The sequence below is a fragment of the Rhododendron vialii genome, chromosome 6a (assembly GCF_030253575.1).
Source record: "Rhododendron vialii isolate Sample 1 chromosome 6a, ASM3025357v1".
Classification (NCBI taxonomy): Eukaryota; Viridiplantae; Streptophyta; class Magnoliopsida; order Ericales; family Ericaceae; genus Rhododendron; species Rhododendron vialii.
In genome coordinates, this window is record NC_080562.1 from 39026594 (window position 1) to 39053851 (window position 27258).

Genomic DNA, 27258 nt, shown 5'->3' on the forward strand with positions numbered 1-27258 from the left:
AAGCCAATGCAGTCAGGGCCTGAGGGCCAATGCTTAGGATACTTGTTATACTCCCTCCGTCCCGGTTTGTTTGTCCCCTTTTCGACTTTTTGAGAGCGTTTGACCTCTCAAAGAATTGTCTATAATTTTCAATTCGTAATGTTTCTAATATGCAATATGGATCTTGTTTGATAGATCTCAATTAGTTTTATTATACAAAATTTTCAAAATCATAAAAAAATATTATAAAATGTAATATATAAGTATATTTTTAAAAGACACGAATTTCGATAATTAGACAAACAAATTGGCATGGAGGGAGTATTATACATGCAATTAAGTGAAAATATATGCATTGCACATGACATGACGTAACATCGACAACACAAATTACTTTACTTACACCGGTTTCTCAAAACAACATATACGACATACATTTTCGTCAGAAAAAAATCCATCTACGATAACACAATCAGTATCACATTGCTGCTGCTTTTGCTTGTACCCTAGAAGCAATGACAGTCTTGTTTTCCAATGAACTTCTCATCACTTCTTCCTTTTGGCAGGTACTAGTAGTATTAGTAAGGAAACTCCTATATATACCAAAAAGCAGATTGCTTGGGAGTCCTTTTGAGAGTTTGACGATCAATCTAGTAAAGCCCGAATGTCAAGCCGTAGCCGGCAACCCATTCGTAGTCATCCATCAATGTCCATAAAAAGTAGCCGCGTACATTAGCACCATTCCTATCAGTAGAAACAATAGGTATAGGTTCAAATACTTTACAAACTAACTATGTGCACCTCATCCCATATTGAAAATGGACATGGATGAGTGACCGACAAGCGAGGGTGAAACATATTAATTAATGGAAATGATACCAAAATCCACTTTTTATATAGTCACCTAATTGATCTGGCCAAGGAAGCCAAGTATGCTTTGTGAAATGCAATTCGCTTTACATCATTCAGTAACTCTTGATTTGGTGGTGAATACCCTGTAACCAAAGGGGTACTGATCAACCAAAGATTGTAATTTGATCCCTTGGAATGTGGCTTTAGAAATTCATGGACAAGGCAAATTTATCAGATCAAGCGCAATCCGAGAACTGAAGGGTACAAATTTTCACCTTCGTTTCTCCTTTTACGATAATTTTTCGGTAAGAGGCAGACATAATTGTATCAATTACTCACCATTTTCCAGCACATACATAGGCTTGTTATGATATCTATCCTTAAGACAGTTAACAATCTCCTCCATGCCTCTTGGAACTACAAAGAAAGTTGAAACCCGTCTGTTTCACCAAAACAAACGAATGAATTTAAACTTAACGTACACATAGGACATTAGCGAGCGCTGTCATACTATACCATCATAGTATATAAAACTTTTCATACCGGCTCCCCAATTGGAACACCATCCCGATATTCAGTAGAGTTTACAAAGCCTCGAATTGGCCGGTCTGCGCCTAAGGGGCAACTAGAATAAATGCAGTCCTTACTCCTTGGCATAGGATGTTGAGTAATGGTTAAGGCCCATGAAGTCAATGCTGCCTTTTATGTACTCTTTTTCCTCCGGAGAGAAGCTCCGTAACTCCTTTCCATGGTAATGGCACATTTCTGAAGGGTTATCTCCAAATACTAGGGGGTCCAAAGCCCTGTTTAAGAATATGTAAACGGCTGTCATCTTCTGTATGCTGATAGTGTACATGTAGCAGAATTGTTCAGTAATTACTAACTTTAGGAAGATAAATTAAGGCAAAATGGTTGTAATCTCTTCACGAGTCACCACCCTAACATATCATCAGAACATGATCCTCGCCAGGCTCACTATCCACTTTTGTGGGCTCTTTTTCAACGTCTATATATTCTTTTCGGACCCACTTCAAGATCAGAACCGTTCACTTTTCATAATTCGTTGAGAACAACGGCCACGCATATATCATGTTGATCGAATATTGATTAATATAATTCCGAAAGATATTTATATTAAGAACATGAGTTCCAATTCAGTGTCCCAAACCCAATGTCTATTTTTTTCAGTATACGTATGTTCCGAAAACATATCTATCCCTACCCGATAAATATGAATTTTGGCATGGCAGATCTTCTCAAAAGAATTTTACAAATTTAACAGTTTCAACTATCAAATTGAACACTCAAAGACCCCACAAATGACCCAAGTCCGAGTTGAATCCTTTTTTCGACAGGTTGATACTGTTGTGAACTACGAATCTCTTACTCCAGCTGTACGCCTCCTGTACAAAACAAGAATGAACTATTTTTGCTAGAAAAAAATCCAGTGAGATAAGTACATCCTCTCTCTCTCTCTTCCAAAGACTTATCTCCAAAACCAATCACTCTGACAAGGCCCATTCCATTTGCGCAATCAATTTGTTGAGATTCGTTTTCAATTATGACCAGTCACAATTAATTGTTACCGGTCATAATTGATTTTCAATATGGACCGTCCAAAAACACTTTGGACGTGTGCGATTGGCCTCCGTAAAACCTTCTTTATGGAACGATCTGCAAATAAGATTTTCTATTAAAGGATAGAGAAGAAGACTTCGGGGTGGGTTTGGCTTGTTAAGTCAAAATGATTTTTCTTTTGTCTTTATTCAAATTTTTTTCGTATTTTTTAATTTTGCTTCAAATTTTTGTAACTTATTGATTCGCTCCATCCAAAGGAATCGGAAAAGTAATTTTTTTTTTTATCGAAACTCGGAATTTTTTTAAGAAAAAGATTACTATTATTTTTACTTATTTTATCTTTATTCAAAAAATCATGAGTTTCAATCATAATATTTTACTTTTTCGATTCCTCTCGTTGAGACGAATTAATAAACTACAAAAGTTTGACACAAAATAAACAAATGCAAAAAAAAAAAATTGACACAGAACGTACAATTAAAAAAAATTTAAAAATTGGCTTATATAGCCGAAAGACCCCACAGAGTTTTGTCTATTTGTGAACGTGTTAGAAGGAAGGGGAAACGGGGAGGGGGGAAATGGGTCGGGGTCGGGCGGGTATGGGTTTGACTTGACCCATATTTGACCCAACCCGTTTCAACCCGTTTACTATTTGACTCGCCCATATTTAACCCGCAATCCGTTTCAACCCGTTTCAATCCGCTCATTTGCCACCTCTAGTCCACACGTATGTGAGAGTGTTGGGCTGAGTTTTCTATGCACATCTTATTGATAAATTACATATGCTAATGAACAATTAAAATAGGAGTAAAGCTCTATGTGACTGAAAAAAATGTCCTTCTTGGGGCTAATTCTCTCTCATCTCTGACTCTCTCTATGTCACCACACTCGAGAATCACGTGTTATTATTATTTTTCTTTTTAACAGCAACAATTCGTATGGGGTTACTTCTTGAGTTATGTTGTATAATTGGACTTTAGGTTAGTTTTTTTTTCCATACGGTATACATCAACAGAATTAGAGGAGTTAATAAGCTAGCAGGTTAGTCCATAGGAATCCAGAGACTGTCTATAACCCTGAATCCCAAACGCGCTCCCGCAGGACTCGAACCTACGCCTCCATTGGGGAAGCAATGACTCACACCAACTGCACTGCAGTTGGTTTGGCGGACTTTAGGTTTGGGTTATTCACCAAGAATATGGTCCTTTTTTTATTCTTTTCATAAATTGGGCGTATGTGGGGCAGACTTCTGCTTTGTTCTCTTTCCTTTTCAAAAAGCATCTAGATTTCTCCTACTTTCAACATTTTTTTTTCTATTTCTCTCCACTTATTACTCTACTATTTTTCAAAAAAAATTTCAAATACCAAACCAAACACAGCATTCATTTTTAGAAAATGAGTGTGATATCACGATTCACGTGTTATTTTATTTTGTTTATCAGCAGCTCAAGTGTTATTGTTTAATGTGGTGGTTGTTTGCGAGAAATTTTTTTTTTTTTTGAAATTCTAGTTTTTCAAAATTACTTTAGAATGTTTGTCAAAAATTCTAGATAATGGATTCTCGGATTCTGGAGATTCTGAAAAGCTAAAAAAAGAATGAAATTCTCAAAATTTCAAAATTGTGTTTCGATAACTTTTGGGATTTCGACAACACAAATTCTAGTAGTTGTAACAAAACAAGTTTCTCAACCTCTACTAAAATTGGAAATTTGAAATCTGCAACAGAATTCGAAGCTAAAATCGAAAAAACAAGTAGATAGAAGCGTTAACAAATTGGGAAAATCAATGTTTTCCATTAGATGTATACATACTACTCGCTTCTATGGGTAATCGAATAAAATCAACTAGGCTAATTTTGTTGGTCGCTCAAAACCAGCGACGAGCCTGTAAAAGCATAAAAAAGTTTATAAGCGTGGAATCAACTATTGATATATAAGCTGGCTTGGACACCCGAGTTATGAACACAAACTATTGACATAAACAAATTTCACAAAAGCAACGATAGAGATTCTTGAAATCGTACTACATTTCTGCTTGTTTGGTTTTTACTCCTGATAATATGACCTTTCTCTGCTTCTGAATGTAGAACTCCTCCTCGGACTCATAACTACTAGCTTCCTCATCGTTGAGGCTATTGCTGGTCAGAAAATTCTTGTACCACTTTGCAGAAAGTTTTGGTATCCGTTGTAGCGATTTTCGATCGACGTAGTAAAGTCCGAATCCAACGTTGTAACCGTCTAGCCATTCGAAGTCATCCATCAATGTCCATATGAAGTAGCCACGCACATCGGCTCCATTCCTGTCACCAAAAAAATAAAACTCCCCCATCAAATCGAATCGATTTTACCAGTTCGAATATATAATTGGTAAAAAAAATGTATGGATTGTACTAAAATTAGTTCGTCCGAACTTAATTTTGTTACAAGAAACCGAGAAGTCATGTGCTTTATGACTTGAGAGTTCTCCAAGCTACTGTCCTAGCTTTAACAGGATTTTTTTTCCCTATTATTATTGTTCGAATTTGGAATCGTTTTAGTGATTTTGGAGCTACATAAAATAATTCAGTTCCTATTTCGCTAAAGACCCAACTCCACAAACGAAAATACCACCAGACCAGTCAGCGAAAAAAGATCACTCCGATATTTTTTTTTTCTTCTGTTCCATACATTGAACAGGCAGAAACGCTAGTTTAAGTCTAATTAATGGAGTAAAAAGGGAGTGATCAACAAAAATCACCTGATTGCTTTGGCCAAGGAAGCAAGGTATGCCTTGTGAAATTCGACTCGCTTGACATCAAACAGTGAGTCTTGGACTTGTATATCTTGTCTTATTTGAGCATACCCTAGAATAAATTGTAAAAGTTTTAGATTCCAAACACTAACAAAATCTGAAAAATAAGGTTTAGATTCAAATTCCAAAAAATCTTTATTTCTCTTTGGTAATACAAAATTAAAGATCAACTTAATTACCATTTTCAAGCACAAATGTAGGTTTGTTATGGTATCTTTTCTTAAGATATTCGATAATCTTCTCCATGCCCCTTGGAACTACGTACATTCCATCCATCCCTGCCTGTAAATTGTAAAAGCATGGAATTTTTTTTGCCGGTCAAAAAAAAAAAAGCATAGACATTTTTATTTATTTATCAAAGCATAGAAATTAGTTGGCATCATACTTTGCAGATAGGTCACAAGGAGATCGATAACTTAAAAACTAAAGAGATCTTTGCAACAATTTCGGAAACAAAATTTAAATTATCTCTCTAAATATTGCTTTAGATTAGAGTGAAAGCACATAAAAGTATTTAATATGACTATGAAATTACGATTAGTCTTCAATAAAAATTGATAGTGTCTATTGTAAATAATTAAAAAGAAAATTTATTGTAATTACTTCAAAAAGAAAATTTCAAAACCTACTCTTAAAAATTTGATGAATGCACACTAAGAAACTCGTATTCTAATTAAGATTTTCTGTACCGGTTCTCCTATTGGAACACCATCGCGTTCCCCTGTAACGTAGGAAAATCCAATCACATGACCATTCCCTTGAAAGTTACAACTGGAATGGATGCAGTCCTTGGCATAAAGAGTTGAGTAATGGTTAATGCCAATGAAGTCGATGCTGCCTTTTACGTAATTTCTTTCCTCCACGGAGAATCTTGGTAATTCATTCCCGTGATAGCGCCGCATTTCCGGAGGGTAATCTCCCAATGACAAGGGATCAAAAACCCTAAACGATAGTGAAACAGTAGGATTAAGCACAATTAAATTCATACTAGTAGTTAATTTTAAAAGGAAAGGGTGAAAAAATCAATAGATCAAATCTTTCCGAAAATAGAAATAATTAGTTGTTATTCTTGGTGGTTCTACATTGGGCTTGATTTAGTTCTCTTTCTCTGTTGGAGGTAATTCTCTGCTTGAAAACCTTAGCACTTACCAGGCCAGATTGAAAGCCAAGACCCTACTTGCAGCTTCCCTATCAAGATCATCATCTGTCAATGGTTCATACATATCTGCATATGCCACAATTCCAATTGATCCGCCCTGTTTTCAAGAGAGTTGCAAAATTTCAAATATTTAGACGTTATTAAGAGTGCTTTATGTCGGGGGGTGATCTGTACCGGAAGAAGCTCTTTGCACCTCTTCCATTGGAATCCTCGCCATTGGATCACGAGGGAATTTCAAACATAGGAATCTTGAGCCATGATCCAACAGTTAGGAATTCGTTAGAACAAAGGTACACAGAATCTCCGGTGATATCTGACGAGTGTTTAATCACCTGAAAATGCTCGCGATAGAGCTTGACAGCCCTGGCATGTGCCAATAACATGTTGTGCATAGAAATAAGTGGCTCTTTGATGGAATTGCCAATGGAACAATTCCCATAAGGCTCGGAACAGTGGGACGGTGGAAACATGCCCTCCTTGTAGGCGAGTACCGCAAATAAGTTTGGCTCGTTGATTGTGATCCAGTACCTCACTCGATCCCCAAAACTTTCAAAACAAGTTTTAGCAAAATGGACAAAATCTTCCCTGCAAAATCACAACCATATCGACAATGGCGTTTTTAGTGGAAGCTGAGTTCCATGAGTTCAAGATACGGAAAACAAAAAGTACTTGTGTACCCAGTATCAATCAGTGGGAAAGGAAAAAAAAAATTGGCATACTGCATTAGAGGACTGAGCCAAGACCCATATCGTTCCTCGAGTTCTTGTGGGAAATCATTATGGTTTATTGTCACAAATGGCTCAATTCCTGCATTTGAATTTATTCTGTCAAATAGATTATATGCATCTGATACGAGTTGGATTCTCCATATAGTGGAATGGGTGATCACTTAATAACATTTGAGACCTCTCCACTCATTGCCAATTGGTTATGAGATGGATATAAAGTTTCTACATGGTCTCAGAGCGGGGCCTGTTCCACCCCACATTTTAAAAAATTTACAATCCACACCCCACGATGACAGACCAGCAAAAAGGCTGCACGATGATAAAATCCAAAAAAGTGGCCACACGTGACAGATCTCAAAATGCGGCTGCACGTGAGGGGATGTTAAGATATAAAGTCATACATTGCTTGGGAGTGGAATGGGTGATCACTTAATAACATTTAGGACTTCTCCACTCATTGCCAATTGATTATAAGATGGATATAAAGTTTCTACATTATATGCATGCATCTGATACGAGTTGGATTCTCAATAGATGAAGATTCTGTGTAAAAGAGTGTGTACCTTGGAGCAAAAGATTGTCTATGATATCGTTATAGAACGTTACACCTCTTGGATTCACGGCACCAAATCTTCCTCCTAATACACCTCGTTAACAGAAATGGTCAAGTCTTATGAACCAAGAAGATTAGGAGTAGCTGATAACAATTGATTGTGCTATTGGCAACATACTAGGTAGAACTCTGGTCCAAGAGATTGAAAATCTGTAGGCATTGACCCCCAAAGAATTCATCATCTCAATGTCTTCCTGAGGTAATCGGAGCAATAGAAACTGTGAATCGCTTTTCAATACGAATAAGAGACTTAAAAGTATAAACTTACAAAATCCGACGTAACGGTAAAATACCAGGTAGCGATGGTAATGGTTGTTGGCCACATCCCCGTTCGCTCCCTTCGTTTGGCCCCCTGGAAGAGTTCAATAAACAGTCACAACCTCTTCGATAATCCTTGCTTATTGCCCGATCTTCTTTATTTGCATGTTTACTTAGCCTGTCTTTGAATTTTAACTTATTTCGCGTTTTGATTCAGATACAAAATAAGCAAATAAGGGCGGGCTACCAAACGCGTTCTCAGAGAAACTCCTGTGTACTAGTATAGTGGTATTAGCATTTCAAAGAATTTATCATTACCTTGGGTATGAGTGAAAACATCCCAGTTGCTGAGACTCTTGCCATCTTGATGATATGCTCCTTCAATCTGCGTGAAAAATTATCGAAGACAAATACAAATAGAAAGACAGAAAAACAACTTCAAAGAAGATGAAGGAAGAAGAAAAAGACATAATTAATACTTGATACGAATAAGTGGATGTTCCAAAGAAGAAATCATCAGGGAATCCGGATCTTTCAGTGTCTTCTCCCTCCAGTTTTTCATTGAAGCTCACAACAAAAGAAGGAACAGAGGAAAAGAGAATCAGAAGAAAGCAGAGATGGGAATGGATAATGTTTAGTTTCATTTTGGTTTCCATCTCTTTATTTTTCTTGGATCATAGAAAGATTTGTTACTTTAGTTGAGAAGTGCCAAGTATGATGCTCAACAAGCCAGCGAAAGGTATGAGTAATGGGATCGGCTTCTCTCCATACCCGAACATACTCCACTCGGGGGTCTATGCGACTGACGAGTTGAGTTTTGTACATTCTTTACTTAAGAAGGTGAACATTACCTTCTTTCATATTGGTTGAAATGGTGTGGATCCCATCACAAAGTGATGTCATGATTACCAAAAAGTGTATTGCGTGGTAAGTATGACATCACTTTGTGGTGGGATCCACACCATTTCAACTAATAGGAAAGAGGGTAATGTTCATCCCCTTTCAAGGAGGGTGAACAAAATTGCACTCGCGACTGATCGTTCATTTTATGGAACATGCTAAACTCATGTATACACTAATTTCCGGTCTATGCGATTGACTCCAGCTCTCGCCCACGCCCTCCATGACTGCTTGGGTGAGAGCCTGAGGTCAGTCGCATAGACAGGAAATTTGATAACGGAGCGATGATAGTTTTTACAAAAACTTATGTTGTGTTTGGATTTAGATTTGAAATTTTTTTAAAAAAATAATATATATTGATAATAAATGATAAGAGATAGAGTAACAAATATTGAAAATACGAGGAATCTAATTAGTATTTTTTAAAAAATACTTTTTAAAAAATAAAGAGAAAAAAACATTAGTGTAGGACCCATGCCAATATTAAAGTTATAATACCCCCAAAGTCCAAAAGTTGGTTTGCCTTTTTAGGTTTTTTGTTTTTTTATCAGAGGTTGTCTTTTCATGTTAAAGCTGTCTTTTCCGACATGGTGACTCAACCAGTGCAATTATTTTGGGCCTAAAAATAGTTTAGGCTTTGGCTTTTATCAAAGACACCCGCCATGATATGTATCTATGCTAGTTGATTGTCCATGTTTGAAGCCACTTTCAACATAAATTTTACACTTTATCTTATTAATTTTCATGCATGAACGCGTTTGCCTTTAAATTCACATAAAACTTTTCCAATTCCAGAAAATATCCGAACCAATGTACGTCCTTGGGAGGGAGAGAGAGAGAGAGAGAGAGAGAGAGATTTGGTAGAAAAAAGAGTGATAAAGTATTCCTTTTTTTTTTGTTTTTTTCCCTAATTATACGACCACAAATTTTAAAGAAAGTAATCTAACGGTTACAGAGGTTACTCTCGTTTACATACCTATACAGGTTTTTATAGAAACCACGATGTTTTATAATATAGGTATTTAGTACCCAAGCGGAATATTGAGGTTATTCAACAAGAACATGTCCGTTTTCTTTGGATAAATTGAGCTTCGACATAATTCATTTAACAAGAAAAAAGGGTCTTAATGTCAAATCTAATACTTCCTTTGTCCGGATTTAATAGTCTCTAGTTCAATCCTAACTGAATAAAAAAAGAGTTATATCTTTAAATTAATAATAAATTTTATATACAATATGAATCTTATTTGATAAATCTCAATTAGTTCTATCATACAATATTTTTAAAATTACATAAAATATTATAAATTACAAGATAAAATCGATTGAAAAGTGGCACAAACTCTCAAAAAGAACTATTAAATCCGGACGGAGGAAGTAATTGCTAAATACAGACGCGTGAACGAAATTTGTTGGTTCCATCCAAGACCATGAAATTTTTTAACTACTTTACAAAAAAGACTTTCAAAATACGCGATTTTAAAGACGGACGCAGGCTCGATTTTGAATTAGAGAATGGTAGGAGGAGAATATTCTTTTGCACTCCTATATATCTGGAGTACTGAAGGTAACTGAGCCACACTCTTTGAACGTCTTAGGAAACGACATTAAGTTAGTATTACTTATGTTTGAATTTCAGCGGATCGATGTAGTTGAATGCAGGTATATTGCTGTGTCAATCTGATGTTATTTGCCTCTATTTAAATGATCAAATGAATCTTGAAGATCTTCCGATGTCGTCTTGAATCTTATAATACCTGAGGTTTGGCCCCCAATCAATAATTTTAAACTCGCTAAATAAATGAAACTAAGCCCACATATATACGAATTAGAGCAATTAATGGACCTGTAGATGTCAAAATGACTTTGCCAGAGTTATTATTTTTTGGATGACTATAGTATAATTTTGTCAATAAACTAGTAAAAGATTGGTAACTCTCTTTTCAACTACTTTTCGTCAACTAATTTTTCTCAATTACTATTTCTGGACAACTACTTTTGTTTTTGGTTTATTTTACTATACTCTATAGTTTTTAAATTAGATTCCTCAAACCAAAACTTTATTGTGTTTACTAAATTTGAATTTGGTATGGGTTTGTTCAATATCGTTTTCAATGTCATCATTATTTTTGTTTGAATTATTAGGGATGCTATCCATTTGGAATCAAATGCTCAAGATTTTCAGCAGGAGAAGAGGGACATATTTTCTGATTGAGTCTTGCGTAAGTCTGCTGAGTTTTTGAATCTTAATGCTCGGGAAATTTTTGTCTAATTCTCAAAAAGTTAAAAACTCGAAAAATGTAATTTGTAGCTCTGTTTTTACATTTCCATTCTCCCATGGAGGGAAAAAAAAGAAGTCAATTCATCCTTATCATAACCGGGCTAAATATACATTTTCGTGCCTGTAAAACGCGATGAAAGTGTAGCATCCATGTGGAGAAGCATATATGCACAAATTTATCATACGCCTCATATCTTCCATGAGAAATCCACTCGATTGATCAAGCTAACTATCTTTTCAACCTACCCCTCCAACCTTTTAGTTCGACTTTCACATATATTGTACATGTATTAGTCATATTGTGCATTTATTCAATTCTTTTCATTTGAACTCCAAATATTCATTACTTGGGATACCTGGTTAATTATATGATAAAACGGCTTCTTCTTTTTTCTATTGTACATGCAAGTGAAAATATATGCATTGCACATGACCTAATATCACGAATACAAATTACTTTACTTACACCGCTTTCTCAAAATAACATATACAACATATAGAGTAACACAATCACATTGCTGCTGCTTTCGCTTGTACCCCAGAATCTATGACATTCTTGTTTCCAAATGAACTTCTCATCACTTCTTCCTTTTGGCAGCTAATAGTATTAGTTAGGAATCTCCTATACCATAAAGCAGATTGCTTGGGAGTCCTTTTGAGAGTTTTACGATCAATGTAGTAAAGCCCGAATGTCAGGCCATAGCCATCGACCCATTCATAGTTGTCCATCAATGACCATACAAAGTAGCCGCGCACATCAGCACCATTCCTGTCAGTAGAAACCATAGGCTTAGGTTCATATACTTCATAAACTATGTGAACCTCGTCCCATATCGAAAATCTATGTGGATGACCTACAAGCGAGGGTGAAAGACATTAGTTTTTGGAGATGATACCAAAATCCACTTCTTATATAGTCACCTGATTGATCTGGCCAAGGAAGCCAAGTATGCTTTGTGGAATTCAATTCGCTTTACATCATTCAGTACCTCCTGCTCTTGTACCTCTTGATTTCTTGGTGGTGAATACCCTGCAACCAAAAGGGGTACTGATCAACAAAAGATTGTAACTTGTGAATGTTTTACACAATCCAAAGGGAAAACAGAATGACCCCTTGGAATGTGGCTTTAGAAATTCATGGCCGAGGCAAACTGATCAAATTAAGTGCAATTCGAAAACTGAAGGGTGTAAATTTTCACCTTCGTTCCGCCTTTTAGGACAATTTTTCGGTAAGAGCTGGACATAATTGTGTCAATTACTCACCATTTTCCAGCACATACATGGGCTTGTTATGATATCTGTCCTTAACATAGTTAACAATCTCTTCCATGCCTCTTGGAACTACAAAGAAACTTGCCATCCCTGTCTGTTTCACCAAAGCAAACAAACGAAATTAAATTTAACATGCACGTACACAGAACATTAATGCTGTAAAACTAGATTATTATACAACATTTTCATACCCGGTCCCCAATCGGAACACCATCCCGATATCCAGTAGTGTTTGAAAAGCCTCGAATTGGCCGGTCTCCCCCTATGGCGCAACTAGAATAAATGCAGTCCTTGACGTAGAATGTCGAGTAATGGTTGAGGCCGATGAAGTCAATACTGTCTTTTATGATATCTTTTTCCTCTAGAGAGAAGCTTGGCAATTCATTCCCGTGGTAATGACGCATTTCTGGAGGGTAATCTCCGAATATTAGGGGATCAAAAGTCCTGTTTCACAAGATGGAAAGGCCATGTCAAAAAAAGAAGAAGATGTAAATGCCTGTCTAATTCCCTCTCTGCTATTATCTCTTCGTAAGTCGCCCACCTAACATATTATCAGAACAGGATCTTCTCCAGATTCACTTTCAAGGTTGAGGTCTCTTTTTCAACATCCGTGGATTCTTGTCGGACCTATTTCAATGATCGAAACTGTTCATTTTCGAATAGCTCGTCGAGAACATCAAGTACTCATACATCATATACGTTGATGAGCGAATATCGATTAATAGCATTCCAAAAGAGATTTTATGTTAAAGAAAATAAGTTTCAATTTAGTGTCCCAATCTTCTTCTTTTTTCAATATAAATATGTTACGAAAATGTATCTCCCAATCTTTATTTGTCAGACATTTCAACCGATACGGATGAATATAATTTTTGGCATGGCAGATAGTTCTCAACGGATCTAGAATTTTACAGTTTCAAACATAAAAGAGCCCACAAATGAACCAGTTGAATACGTATTTCAACAGGTTAATATTGAGAGCCGTGAGCAAGTTATTCACGGCTCCGCGTAATTTCAGCCGTCCGTTTCGACAATCAATAGTCCGGATTTTTAAAAAATTATTTGCCAAAAGAGTTTAACTATTCTTGCGAATATTTTTTTTTAAAATTTAGACCATCCAAATCACTTTTGGACGTGCGCGATTGAGCGCTGCAAACAAAATTTACGGGTTGTTCCGTAAAAAAGTTTTTCTCTTAATATTGATGTGAAAAGTGTCAAATACACGTGTCATAATCGTCCTAACAAGGGGTGTAAATGCATTTGTCCTGATGCATATTTTAATCATTTTTTTTAATCAATTGAGCACAAATTATTGCTCTGACCGGAGATACGTCATTTTCTCTTCTAGGACACTTTAATCAATTGAGCACAAATTATTGAGTGGGGTCATTTTTGCATAATCACGACAATGACTTTTCAGAACGGGGATGGTGATGTCTGCTGTGCGAGTGGGGCAGAGCACCTCACTACTATCTGAGTTATCCGTTCGGCAATTCAACATACCATCTGAATCATCCGTTCGGCTATTCAACGATGTTGTGCGTCACCCGCTCAACACCATTCCCATTCCAGACTTTTTCACAAGAAAAAAGTTAGATATTTTACCAGGCGACATTAAAAGCCAAGGCCCTATTTGCAGCAGCCAAATCAACTTCACTTTCGGTCAGTGGTTTATACATAAACGCACTTACAACAATTCCAATAACTCCACCTTGGTTTTTCTGTGGAAAAAAAAGAAAGAAGAGTACTTTCCGTAAATTAAACACCAATTTTACGACATAGCCAAATTGACATGGAATTGAATCATTACTTTCTCACCTGAAAATGATCGCGGTAGAGCTTAGCACCCTTGCCATGAGCCAGTAACATGTTGTGCATCGCTAAGAGGGGCTCCATGTCGGAGTTGCCGACGGGACAGCTTCCGAAAGGCTCCGAACAATGGGCTGGTGGGTATCTTCCCCTAATGTAGGCCATATCTGCAAACAGGTTCGGCTCGTTGATCGTGATCCAGTGCTTCACTCGATCACCAAAGCTCTTAAAACAGGTCTCCGCAAAATAAACAAAATCCTCCCTAATAACAACACAAACAACGTAACTTAGAAAATAAACTTAGATTCAACGCTCATACTGGGGTCTTTCCGAAAGATGTACAAAAATCTTAGTACAACAATTCGCAAGAGAGAGAGAGAGAGAGGAGACTTACTGCATTAGGGGACTGAGCCAAGACCCATATCTTTGCTCAAGTTCTTGGGGAAAATCATGATGATATATCGTCACAAATGGCTCGATTCCTGCATTGTTTCTCTACTCTTGTCGATTTATTTCTTTAAATCACAATAAGGGTAAGTCAGATTGAAGGAAAGTTTAAAAAAATACCTTTAAGTAGGAGACTATCTAGTATTTTGTTATAGAAGGAGACCCCTGCGGGGTTAACTCTGCCAAATTTCCCTCCTGATGTACATCAAGAAAATCAATCTTTAACTAATCGAATTATTGGAACTAAGTAGATTATCAATCACAGAAAGGATATATGCAAAACTCACTAGGGAGAATTCTAGCCCAAGAAATTGAAAATCTGTAGGAATTTACCCCAAGGGACTGCAGTATCTCAATATCTTCCTGCAATAATAAAGGATAAGGTAGAAGCTTTCTTTACCAAGTGCCAATCAGGACAAGGTTGAAGCTTTCATTGAAGGAGAAAATTAATGAGAAGGATAAATGAATCACACACCAAGTACCGGTGGTAATGATCATCGGCGACGTCTCCGTTTTCCCCATTTATGTTACCTGGAAGAGTAACAAAAGCTATTAGTGAAAATCCAAAACAAACAACTAGTAAAGATTACTTTTCTCGAAAACAATAAACACAAAAATGCTGGGGAATCAGATTTTGTGTTTTTTTTTTTAATTTTTTATTACCTTTCCTATGATTGAAGACATCCCAGTTGTTGAGTCTCTTACCATCTTCAAGATATGCTCCTTCAATCTGAGAAAATTATATGAACAAAATATAATGCAATTCCACAATAACTACTGGAGAAAATGAAATTAAGTCAAGATACATACTTGGTATGAAGAAGTGGCTGTTCCAAAGAAGAACCCATCTGGGAATTGTGATCTATTGATGTCTTCTTCTTCTTCTCCAGTGCTGCAGTTTCTAACAAGAGAATGGGCAGAGGAAAAACAGAGGAAGAGAAGGAAACAGAGGTAGTTGAACTGGAAACTTTCGTCTTTCATTTTTGGCCTCAAGTTTTCGATAAAAGCATGCAGGCGTCTAACTGTAAAGTTGTTGCCTTTTCATACATAAAGGCAGGTTGAGTTGTTGGACGGGAGTGGATGATGACAGGTTGAGTTGTTGGACAGGAGTAATCATCCGATGGTCTTTGATACACGACTGTCCGCCTTGTTGGTTTGGAGGATTCAAAACCCTCTAACACGATTTTTAATAAATTTTTTATGTCTATCTCTCTCCATTCATTATTCTAAAAAACCTCTTTCAAAACCACCAAACGAACAAGGTACAGCTCTCATGTGAGATGCCCCAAGAGCACACAATAATTCATACACGTGGTGGTTGATTTTGTTTTTGCGTGAATGTGTGGTTTTATACGGAGTCGGCACCGCGTGACGTGAGGTATAGAGGTGGGTTGGAGAAGCTCGAAGAGCACCCAATAATTTTGCGTGGGATCTGTCTTTGCTCTAAATTATTTTGATTTATCGTAATTGCAACAACCATATTGATATTATAAAATTTTCATTACTTCTTGATCACGAAAATTGGGACTTTAGAGCTGTCTCACATACGAGTACTATTTAATAGGAGTACCTTTTGACATGTCTCTTCAGAAAAAAAAATGTGTTATTTTCCGATCAAAATATAAAATACTACTGTGCATAACTACTTAAAATTTAAAAAGGTGCGAAAGTGTTGTAAAAATTATGCATAAAATTAATTTATTTTTTTATTTGAAAGTTGTACATTCCTTTTCGCAAGGACATTTCGGTACCCTTTTGCTGAACTTTGTTACAGACAATTTGGTGCGATCATTTTTTGTTGCTTTCTTCTAATTTTTGCTGGATTTGAAATAAATTTCTACATCACACCAATCATCTCGGTGAGAGAAATCAAAGATGTACAAATATAGACTAAGTAGGAATAAATTCATGTAAAATACCGAAAAGACTCAAAAGTCGGTCTTTTCTTAGATTCTTCTCGTGAATTCAAAAGCCAAAAAAGTTAATGTAAGATTTAAAAACATTTAGACAAATAGTCTAATCCTATTTAATTAGTTTAGGTCAAACTATTTTGAAGTACTTTCACAAAACGATTTTGTGAGGTGCTTTTCACGATTTTGGCACCAACAAACCACATCCAACCAAAAATTGAGGGGCATCACCTACCATCACATATTTATGCGGTCAATTCCACCCTTATAAATAGTGATATTAATATGTTGGCTCCAAAGCAAATTATAGGAAACCAACAAAAAAATTAGTAATAATTTACTGTATGTTTTATATAATTACTAACTCAATGGTCAAAGTCCTTTCCAGAGAACATAATTCATGTTTTATAAGAAGTATAGATAGGTTAACAGTTAACACGAGTTAAACGTGACCAACTAAACCCGCTTAGGATATCGAGAATATAGTTTTGTGCCAAACACGTGAAAAGCACCTCACAAAAGGCTACAAAGACCCAAAATTCAAAAAGTTGGAGTTTGGACGATGGAGGCAGCGGAAGGCTTTGAACGGACGAAATCGCGAGGTGGAGAAGTGGCCGGAAAGTAGAACGGGTTGGGGAAACTAAATTTGAGGATCAATTAATCCCACCTCTCACTTGTGGAGTTTCAATTAAAGCAAAAGCAAAACTCGGTATAAACTGGTCTCAAATGAATTAATAACACCCAAGAGGTTTATGCGTACATTTACCTTTTGTACTGTACCTATTCTTTGTCCTTCTCTTCAAGTTTTCCCGAAAGGCCAAAACCCTTTTCAGCTGGGCAAGATCCTTTAATCAATTTCCAATATCATGACTTTAACGATTACATGCCAAATCAAAAGCCCCTCTAATCCTCAGGTAGCTAAACTCTAAGATAAAGTGGCCGATCCAGGATGGATTTTCTATTAGGACGGTCATTACATAACTTGAATGCTGCCTGCGGCCACATGTATGTGAGAGGTTGTGTTTGGTGTTGTATTTGGATTGTTGTGTGAGTATCATTTTTGAATTACGGATGTTTTTGTCTATCATAATTTGGTATCATTAGCTAGAGAGGATAATAGGCATTCAAGTGAGATGAGTTGCACAATAAAGGGTGGGTTATTTCTAAAGACACCCCTTCAACTATCACGCTTTGTCAATATGAGGCGGTAGTTCACCGACCAAAAATCAGATTAAAGATTCAAAACACTTCACTGGCCAAAATAGATTGAATCACTTCACCAACTGAAAAAATCAAAAATAATTAGACCCTTTGCGAACCAAAATCACACACTTCAGATCAAATACTTCACCTCTTCACCGACACTTCACCTTCTCTCAACGACGCTAGAGAACCAAATTCAGAACTCTAGGCGATGGCGACGGTGGTTTGTCCCAACCCTCACCTTCTTTCAACGCCGCCTCTGCCGAAGTGGATCTAGTGGTTGTGAAAGCAAATCCGATAGTAGTTGGTGACCTCGAATCCATTTTCTTCCAAAATCAAATTGGTTCAAGTTTCAACAGCATCCTAATCCATATGGAAAGAATCGAAAAATAAAATAAAATCAAAGAACATTACATCACAAGCAAAATCGCAAAGGCCTCTCTCTTCGCTCCAGTTGCAGATCTAGGTTGGGAGAGTTTGAAAAACATCCCTTTTTTTAGAGTTGTGCTGACGCTGATCTCACCGGAAGAGATGAGAGAGGAAGGGTGTTAGGGTTTTAAGGGGTATTTTAGGGTTAAAATTTCTTTTCCCATCCAAGTTAGCTCTTTTCCGTTCAAATTCTTAACTTTTCTTAACAGATTGGATGGAGGGGATAGAGTTGATGAAAAATAAAAGTTGAGGTTGATGAGTTTTAAATGTGAAGTGGGACAAAACTTGATAGTTGAAAATTATATATCTAAAATACAACAACCTCTAAAATTATTATACTATCTATAACCCAGTTCAAAATTGGCCCTTAAAGCCCATTTGTTTGGGCCTAGACTCAAAGGAGTCTTGTTGGGTACAATGAAAAATTCACGTTTGTGCCCTTAAGCCCGGCCGGTAAGTGTCAGGTTAGCCCAATTCAATGGCTCAACTTTTTTTTTTTTTTGATCCGCATTCAATGGCTCAACTTTGAAATGGCAAAGTTCCAGCCAACTCAGGTTATGTATAGATCTCTCAATTAAACACGGAGAAACACAGAATTGAAATACGTTCCACTTAATAAAATCGGAAGCCAAAGACAATCTTAAAAATGGATACGCATTTTAATTTATGATTTTAACTTTTTCTCTAGATTCTGAATACTAGTACAAGCATATAAACTTTTTTTACTGTATCTGCGAACTTATGATTAAATTGTTGTAAATGTTAATAGTGATTCCTGCAAAAAAAAAAGAAAAAAAGAAACCCTTAAAATCAGCTTTCAAATTGTGTGAAATATAAAATTTAGTCCGAGAAGTACCAAAAACTCGCATCTAGAATAATATTTTAGACTGTCTTTTTAACTTATGAGATCTCCTAGAATCTCAAAATACGGTGACAAGATTTTTTGACAATCACAAACAACTACCTCCCTCTGTCCTAAATTTCTAGCCATCAATAAAAAAGTTGTGCGGTTTTGCAATAAAAAAATTAAAATAATTTTTTACATAATATTCTAAATTTGTGTACCAATTTGAAGAGCTTGTGAAGTACTTTAGTTTGGTGTAAAGAAAAGTGTGTGTGTGTGTGTGTATATATGCACATCGGGGACGGATGGATATATTTTTTTTAAGTTGAAATTTTAAAATCTACTCCTAAAATAATTTAGTAATATTGGGGAATTTTCTTTGGAATGGGAGGGGCTGTAGTGCACAAACTGCACATATCGTGTAGTGCGGTCGATCCGACTGTCCATCTCGGTGCGAACTAGAAGTCTAAAAATTATGCAATGAATTACAGTAATTGCTTACCTACAAAACCAACGGAAACTCACAATGACCATGAAAAGGCAATTAATGAATTAATTGTATACTTACTGGCTACTACTCTAGCAGACCACCAAAGGTCAAAAAAGAAATGGACAAAACGAATAACTAGTAAGCGCGCATTTGCATAAGATAAGTGAATTGAATGTCTTATTTGTCAAAAGATAAAAAATAGTAACATTTGAAGTACTCAAATTAAATATGCATAAATTGTTACACAAAAAGGAAAGAGGCAAGTGATTGCGTCAATACGAATATGTACTTCCCAACTAGGCTTGCCCCCATACACTTGTCAATCATGTGCACCATTCAATGGGAAAACGACGGCCAATGACGTGTTTTGATAATTAATACCCGCCAAAGACATTTTGTTCATTAACAAATGTTCTTATCATGTCCTTAAAAGGTATTAATTATCAAAATACGTCATGGGCCGTCATTTTCCCCTATTCAATCCCTATAATTTGTAATCTTAGTGATTTTTGGGCTATCGGGCGGGAAGAGCAAAAATCCATAGGCCCAAATCTGGCTCATGAACAATTCGATCTGGGCTAGCCTGCCGCAAGACCCGGCCGAGCGGGCTTCGGGGGTCGCGGGCTAAATGATGACCAAGGCGACTCTGTTTCCTCTGCGGAAAAGGCTATTCGCTAATTTTGCGGTGTTGAAGTTGTAATCATATGCTGCACAGCAATGCTACACACACAACAAAAGTGCACAGATTTTGTGCACAGATTTTTTGTGGGGCTCACTACGAGTCCCACACAAATAATTCGAGCCGTTCATTAAATGTAAAATATTTTTTCAAGGGCCCCCGCGAAAAATCAGCTCAATCCGATACACATAGGTGCTTGATTCAATCATTTAACTTTTCATTCGAATTTCAGGATAATGAAAAGTTAGATGATTGAATCGAGCACTTATAGGTGTTGGATTAAGCTGATTTTTTGCGAAGGCCCTTGAAAAAATGTTTTACATTTAATGAACGGCTTGGATTATTTGTGTGGGACCCGTAGTGGGCCCCACAAAAAATCTGTGCACTTTTGCTGTATGTGTAACATTTCTATATGCTGCATCGCCCTGCTATGGGTACAACACTTTTGTGTACACCAACTTGTATGTGACCATTTCGAGGCCCGACATAATTAATCTGAGCTGTTTAGTTTGTTCAGAATTTATTTTGAAAGGTCTTCGTAAAAAATCAATTTAGCCATATATCAGTAAGTACTGATCTATACGTTTTTTTTTTGTCTCTAATTGTATGGATCCAAAAAATAACGTATAGATCAAATACTTACTGATATCCGACAAAAATGATATTTTACGGAAATTTTTCAAAAAATATTTTAAACCAATTGAAAGGCTCGGAATATTTCATACAAGTGTTGTACATGCACAGAGTGTTGTACTCATAGCAATTTCGTATGCTGCATTGCCACCGTACACACATTTGGTCTCCCTAGGTCCAACCACCCTAGCAACGCTTGCGCATTAGTGGCCAAGAAAGTTATAGGACCTACCTCTCTAGGTTTCCTATTATAACTAGTTTTTTCTGAAAACTCATTCGGTAAATAAAATACAAGATTTAGGAGGAATTTTTTTTTTAGGAAATTGATACTGACACTCCAAAAATTAATGAAGACACTTTAAAAAATAAAGGAAAGTAACTTTGGAATTACCCTGATTTCGAAGTGTCTGCATCAATTTTTAGAGTGCCAATGTCATTTTCCTTTTTGTATTATTCTCCTATACAATTAGACGGTTGCTTTTAAATTTTCACAAATTTCTACTATTATCAAATGAATACATGTAGAAAAATCCTTCTCATTTTCTCTTACTGCACTTCACTAAAATTTTCTTAAAAAACAGATTTCCTGCATCAATTCCTTGCAATTAGTAAACTCGAGTGAAAGAGCCTATGGGTTCCATTTCAACTCATATATAGAAGAGCATGACATGGTCCAGTTATTATTCAATGCCGGCCCGCACTGAATAATTCTCCCTTTCGTTGGGAACGAAAACTCCTCCGCTCAGGTGTCGTCATTTACAAAAGAAGCCCACTGCAGAGGAACTCTATTAATGTCCACCTGCCTCTACATCTATACGTGCATATATATATATAGACACAGAGAGAGAGAGAGAGAGAGAGAGAGAGAGAGAGAGAGAGAGAGAGAGCTATGAACGCGGAGTTCGAAAACAAGAAGGAGAATAGACCACAACAATAAAAGAGGCGGGAATAGCGAATAGTTTGTGGCACCGCCAGCCACTCTTTGTGAAACCGCCCAGGTGCCCCTCTCACCTCTCTCGCGTGCATGACTCCAATGCACACACACACGGATATATTTTCACACATACACACAAACCCTAATGTTTAAAAAAATAATTTAAACTATGTATTCAGAACTGTTCAATGTTTATAGCGCTCCCTCATGCACGCATCCTATAGGGTACAGGAGTCTGCATCAGAGAGATCCAAACACATCTATCCGGACTCCAGGTTCCAAAGCATCCGTCGGAACGGATTAGTTAGATGCATTAGTAGTGGTGGGGACTACGATACATATATACGTACGTGCATAGCACTCCTACAGAACAAGACCCGAGATCGAAAGGGAGGGAAGAGAGATCGATTCTTTTGATCTCTCTTCCGTTAATGCAGGTGTGTGTTGTTTTGATTTGGTTTTAGAGAGAGAAAGAAGATCGAACGGGCAAAAGACATGGAAAAGGAGATGGTGGCAGCGGACGTGGAGGCACAGACGACGGAAAAACAAGAAGCTCCCCTCTCCATCTTCAAGAAATCCAACCGTCCGGTTACCTTGAAGGTAATTATTTTTAAGTACGTAAATAATTGTTTTTATTGGTGCTGGTTACTGCATAACGGATGTTGAATATTTATTAATGATTATTAGACTTGCATGTATGGATTTTTTTTGTACATAAACATACATGCATAGTCCTATTGCTATTTTTCTTAAGCAAATATTTTTACTTGATTTTTTTTTGGGGGGATCAACTAGGCAATATCCATATTGTGCAGAAATAACTTTTCAAGTCTAGTTTTTTTTTTTTTTTTTTTTTTTTGTGTGTGGGTATTTTCAGCATGTGGGTTCTTTTTCTACGTCTATATAATTGCTGAATATCAATGGTTATAGTTAGAATGCTGACTTAGGATCAGAGTTTTAGGGTTCTGACCACTGGTTGGAGTAATTCCTATGATTATGATAGCCGGCCTAGTTCATTTTGGGGTTTCAAACCATTAGACACGGTTTCTAATAAATCTTTTATATCTCTCTCCACTCATTACTCTCAAAAACCTCCCTCAAAACCTAAACTGATTAGGTACTATTGTTGTTCTATATTTAATAAATTGTTCTTTTGACTAGATATGATTCTTATGGTCTATAACAGTATGTTTAATGTTATAATTCTATTTTTCTAGCTTGATTACGATGAATTAGTTCTTGAAATATTTACTATTTTTTTCTAATACCAAGCAAGGACGTATTTTAACTTATTATTGAGATGTAATTCCCCCCCCCCCCCCCCCCCCCCCCCCCCGTTTCTTGAGAAGCAAAACTGCTATTTAGTGTTTAAATGGAATGACATCATGTGTTTATATCACTACTAACACCCATTAATGCTCTAAATTTCTTTACATTCGTAATCTGCTAATATGTAATTGGATCAATTGTGTACAGTTTGAGGATGTTGTGTACAAGGTTAATCCTAAAAAAGGAGGATTCCTCAAGAACTCAAAATCCGAAGAAAAAACAATCTTAAAGGGAATCACCGGCATGGTCCAGCCCGGCGAAATGCTAGCCATGTTAGGCCCATCCGGCAGTGGCAAAACCACTCTCCTAACCGCATTGGGAGGCCGTCTCAATGGCCGACTCAACGGAACCATAACATACAATGGCTCACCCTTTTCCAACGCAATGAAGCGAAACACCGGATTCGTTACACAAGACGATGTCCTCTACCCTCACTTGACAGTGACCGAAACCCTAGTCTTCACTGCCCTCCTACGCTTACCGAATAGTCTCACTAAAGACGAAAAAGCCGCTCATGCTGAAGCAGTTATTTCCCAACTTGGACTCAATAGGTGCAAAAACAGTATCATTGGGGGTCCGCTCTTGCGAGGAGTATCTGGGGGTGAGAGGAAAAGGGTTAGCATCGGTCAAGAAATGCTTATAAATCCGAGTTTATTGTTTTTGGACGAGCCAACGTCGGGGCTTGACTCAACCACGGCTCAACGAATTGTATCAACGTTGTGGGAGCTAGCGAATGGGGGAAGGACGATTGTGATGACGATTCACCAGCCTTCTAGTAGGCTATTTTACATGTTTCATAAGGTACTTTTGCTATCGGAAGGGAATCCGTTGTATTTTGGGAAGGGAGAAGAGGTGATGGCTTACTTTGCTAGTATCGGATTCACACCGTCGTTCGCCATGAATCCTTCAGATTTTCTGCTGGATCTCGCAAATGGTATGTGCACATTATATTTAATGCATTGTGTAAGTTAGGACGTTAATTGTTTTTGCATGGCTGGTAGAGGGAGTGACACTATAGTTGTTAAGGAATTTGTTTATTGCAAGAGTAAACCATGGACCGATCGTAACGTACACTATGGCCAATTAAAGTCAGAACAAAGTTCAGTATGGACTGGGCCAACACATGGGATTGATAGCATGCGAGTGAGAGTTGATCCTCAGACCAAAATCTTCTTGAGTCTCTGGTTGTCGGGTGATATATGTCTTCTCGTTTTTTGGGTAAGTCAAGTATATCACCAAGTGAGATTCAAGAGCTTTATTTCACTGACTCCATGTGCAATAAGGCTAAGGGATATTATAATTATCACAATGCAGTATTGATTATTTTCAATGTAATGCATCTCCTCTGATTGTCATTAGATACTCATCTACCAAGAACATAGAACATAGCCGAGCAAGAAAAAGAAAGAACATAACACGTTCTGAATTTTGCAATGTATACTTCATATTGAAGATGCCATTGGCATTCCCATTTGCTATTTGCTAATGATGGCACATACTTTTCTGTAGGCGTCGCATCAGATGAATCCCATGAGGACGAGGACCCAACTGTGGTCAAGCAGACTCTTGTTTCTTCTTTCAAGACCAACCTGGCCGACAAGTTGAAGGCAGAAGTCCAGGAAACTGGCCCTTGCCGTCGAGACGGAGCAGAAGACAAGCAATTTGCCCGCTGGAGCACGACGTGGGGGCAGCAATTTTCGGTATTGCTTAGGAGAGGGGTGAAGGAACGGAAGCACGAAGCGTTCTCCACCGTCAAAATCGTACAGGTCCTCGTGGTTGCTTTCCTTTCAGGGCTACTCTGGTGGCAATCCGACATAACGAACTTACAAGATCAGGTAACAAAAATAGTACTAATCAGCTTTATCTGTATATGTTGCTGAGAATACACATGAGATTGTTAGTACTTATTCGACATTTAGCGCCAATGGAAATTGTCTATTTTCACTTTTCTTGATAACTCGGCTTCATAGTATTCAAAATAACAAGAAGTTCGGGTTGCGCAGTCGGATCTACTTAGTAGCTTTGCTATAGGATTATTCCTTGGTAAACAAAATAAAAAACACAAGGGACCACCCTTTTTTTTACTCCATTTTACATGTGAATAAAAACCTTGACAATTCCTTAAAATCGTTCGTTTTACCAATCTGACAATCCTTTTTTTTTTCCTTGCAAGCAGATAGGGCTTCTCTTCTTCTACGCAGGATTTTGGGGCTTCTTCCCTCTGTTCAATGCAATTTTCACCTTCCCACAAGAACGGATGATGCTCGAAAAGGAACGGTCTTCGGGTATGTACAGGCTCTCGTCGTATTTCATGGCAAGCGCTTTCGGCGACCTACCAATGGAGCTTGTCCTGCCCACCATTTTCGTCACCATAACATATTGGATGGCAGGGCTCAAACCCAATGCTGTAAATTTCCTAGAGGCCTTATTTGTTCTCCTATACAGTGTGCTGGTTTCTAATGGCCTAGGACTCGCACTTGGTGCCGTTGTGATGGACCAAAAAAAGGCCACGATTCTTGGATCGGTCATCATGCTTTCGTTCCTCTTAGCCGGAGGGTACTATGTTCAACATGTTCCGGGATTCATCGCGTGGATCAAGTACCTGTCGATTAGTAATTACACGTACAAGCTATTATTGGCAACTCAATACAGTCCGAACGAGGCGTACCCATGTGCTGGTAACAATGGGACTTGTTTGGTTGGCGATTTCCCTTCAGTAAAGCTCGTGGGACTTGACCGAAAGGCGGTTTCGGTGGCTGCTCTGGCTGTGATGTTCGTGGGTTACAGACTGGTTGCTTATATTGCCCTAATGAGGATTGGTGTCACAAGAAAATAGTTTTGACCAAAGGCAGATCGAATTTGATAATGAAGTAAGATTACCAACTAGATATATACTTTTTGTACAGTGTTCCAATTTACCCTTTTCCTAATTTCTGGTTTCTATGAGTTGTGAATGTAATTGAGCGGCCATCAGAGATAAACATTTTCTTGAGTGTGCCCCATTTTTATATTTTTATTCTGTCTAGTACTGCATTTTATTTTGGATTTGAGATGAATCAATTTTGTTTCTGAAGCTACTAACACTCAATGTGGATTTTGAGGGTTTGGTGAGCAGTGAAGAATTTAGAGGTAGTGGTATTGCCATTATTTTGTTGTATGCCTTTCCTTTTCTTCCCTTAATTATTGGCAAACTCAACAAAATGAAAGTATGACACGTCCTTTTCTGAAAAGATGAACATCTATTCCCACTTGCGATTTGGCCAAAACAGTGAGTCCGCGCTTTAAGTAGGGTATGGATCGTTGCTTTTCTATCCAATCAAATCAAGGATAATGTTCATTCATCCATCAAGTGAATCAGCAAGGGGACCAGACTCTTTCTCTTGTCTAAGAGTCTAGGTTATGTCCACCGAGGTGAATAAATCAACCCAACAACCATTTCCTAAGCCATAGATTGTAAGTATAGGGGATGTGTTCTGAGTTGAATTTTGGGGTCACTGCTCGAGCCGGGAAAATTTTCAAATAGCTCTCGTACGTTTATTAGTTACTAGCAATAACCTGTGCTATGTATGATTGCCTGGTCTAAAATGAGACATGTTATTGCTAAAATTAAGGATATGATTTGGTCAATATTTGATTTGGTCAATATCCTTAATTGTGTAATCTTATTTTATGCCGTAGTTATAGAATATTTCCATGCAATCTTGTATTCTTTCCTTGTTAATATTTGTACTATATCAATTACAACTACGATGAATGGAATTAATCAGAAAACTACTCCACAATTGTGTTTATTTTCATGGTATCAGAGCCACCTTCAATCTCCTTTTCTTAAACTCTAGGAATTGAAGTAGGTCTTGTATTCACAATTGTTGGTATTTCTGTTCATATCATTCCGTTGCAAAATTTTCTTTTAGTGCCACCATGACTGAAGTAAGTGGTGCTAAATCACCAAAGAAGAACGAATCTTCGACTATTGTGTCTGGTCTCCATATGCAGGAAACATCCTCTCTCATCACTCCGGAACGGCTGGACGGTACCAATTATGTGGAGTGGTCTTTGAATGCCCGAAATAAAATCCGTGGGAGAAAACGTTGGGGTTATATTTCGGGTACCAAGGTTGCTCCATCAAATAAAGAGTCAG

At 37.3% G+C, this 27258-nt stretch overlaps 3 protein-coding genes across 5 annotated transcripts; 1 reads left to right on the forward strand and 2 right to left on the reverse strand.

The window, feature by feature from the left end:
* Positions 1 to 585: 585 nt before the first annotated feature.
* LOC131329248 (probable inactive beta-glucosidase 14) lies at positions 586 to 15812 on the reverse strand. Of its 3 annotated transcripts, none has more exons than XM_058362345.1 (12): positions 15477 to 15810; positions 15330 to 15396; positions 15142 to 15197; positions 14954 to 15029; positions 14787 to 14861; positions 14614 to 14701; positions 14229 to 14481; positions 14016 to 14131; positions 12602 to 12854; positions 12402 to 12504; positions 12060 to 12168; positions 586 to 723 (listed from the first exon to the last, which is right to left on the reverse strand). In XM_058362345.1, exons 1-12 carry the CDS (start codon positions 15645 to 15647, stop codon positions 630 to 632), a joined length of 1461 nt encoding a protein of 486 aa, XP_058218328.1. In that variant the 5' UTR covers positions 15648 to 15810; the 3' UTR covers positions 586 to 629. The 3 variants fall into 3 exon arrangements, with proteins under 3 accessions (XP_058218328.1, XP_058218329.1, XP_058218327.1); XM_058362346.1 differs by lacking the exon at positions 12060 to 12168 and adding an exon at positions 884 to 974 and having other exon boundaries at positions 587 to 723; positions 15477 to 15812; XM_058362344.1 differs by lacking the exon at positions 586 to 723 and adding an exon at positions 11503 to 11907 and having other exon boundaries at positions 15477 to 15808.
* On the reverse strand, positions 4145 to 8758 carry LOC131329247 (beta-glucosidase 18-like). The gene is made up of 12 exons (XM_058362343.1): positions 8437 to 8758; positions 8276 to 8342; positions 7993 to 8051; positions 7818 to 7893; positions 7650 to 7724; positions 7078 to 7165; positions 6691 to 6943; positions 6349 to 6455; positions 5889 to 6141; positions 5379 to 5481; positions 5146 to 5251; positions 4145 to 4708 (listed from the first exon to the last, which is right to left on the reverse strand). The coding sequence occupies exons 1-12, from the start codon at positions 8611 to 8613 to the stop codon at positions 4432 to 4434; spliced, it is 1641 nt and encodes a 546-aa protein (XP_058218326.1). The 5' UTR covers positions 8614 to 8758; the 3' UTR covers positions 4145 to 4431.
* Positions 15813 to 21702: 5890 nt separating the features above from the next.
* LOC131329246 (ABC transporter G family member 9) lies at positions 21703 to 26246 on the forward strand. Its single transcript, XM_058362342.1, has 5 exons — positions 21703 to 21852; positions 22253 to 22388; positions 23265 to 24051; positions 24627 to 24952; positions 25294 to 26246. Exons 2-5 carry the CDS (start codon positions 22284 to 22286, stop codon positions 25951 to 25953), a joined length of 1878 nt encoding a protein of 625 aa, XP_058218325.1. The 5' UTR covers positions 21703 to 21852; positions 22253 to 22283; the 3' UTR covers positions 25954 to 26246.
* Positions 26247 to 27258: the final 1012 nt, after the last annotated feature.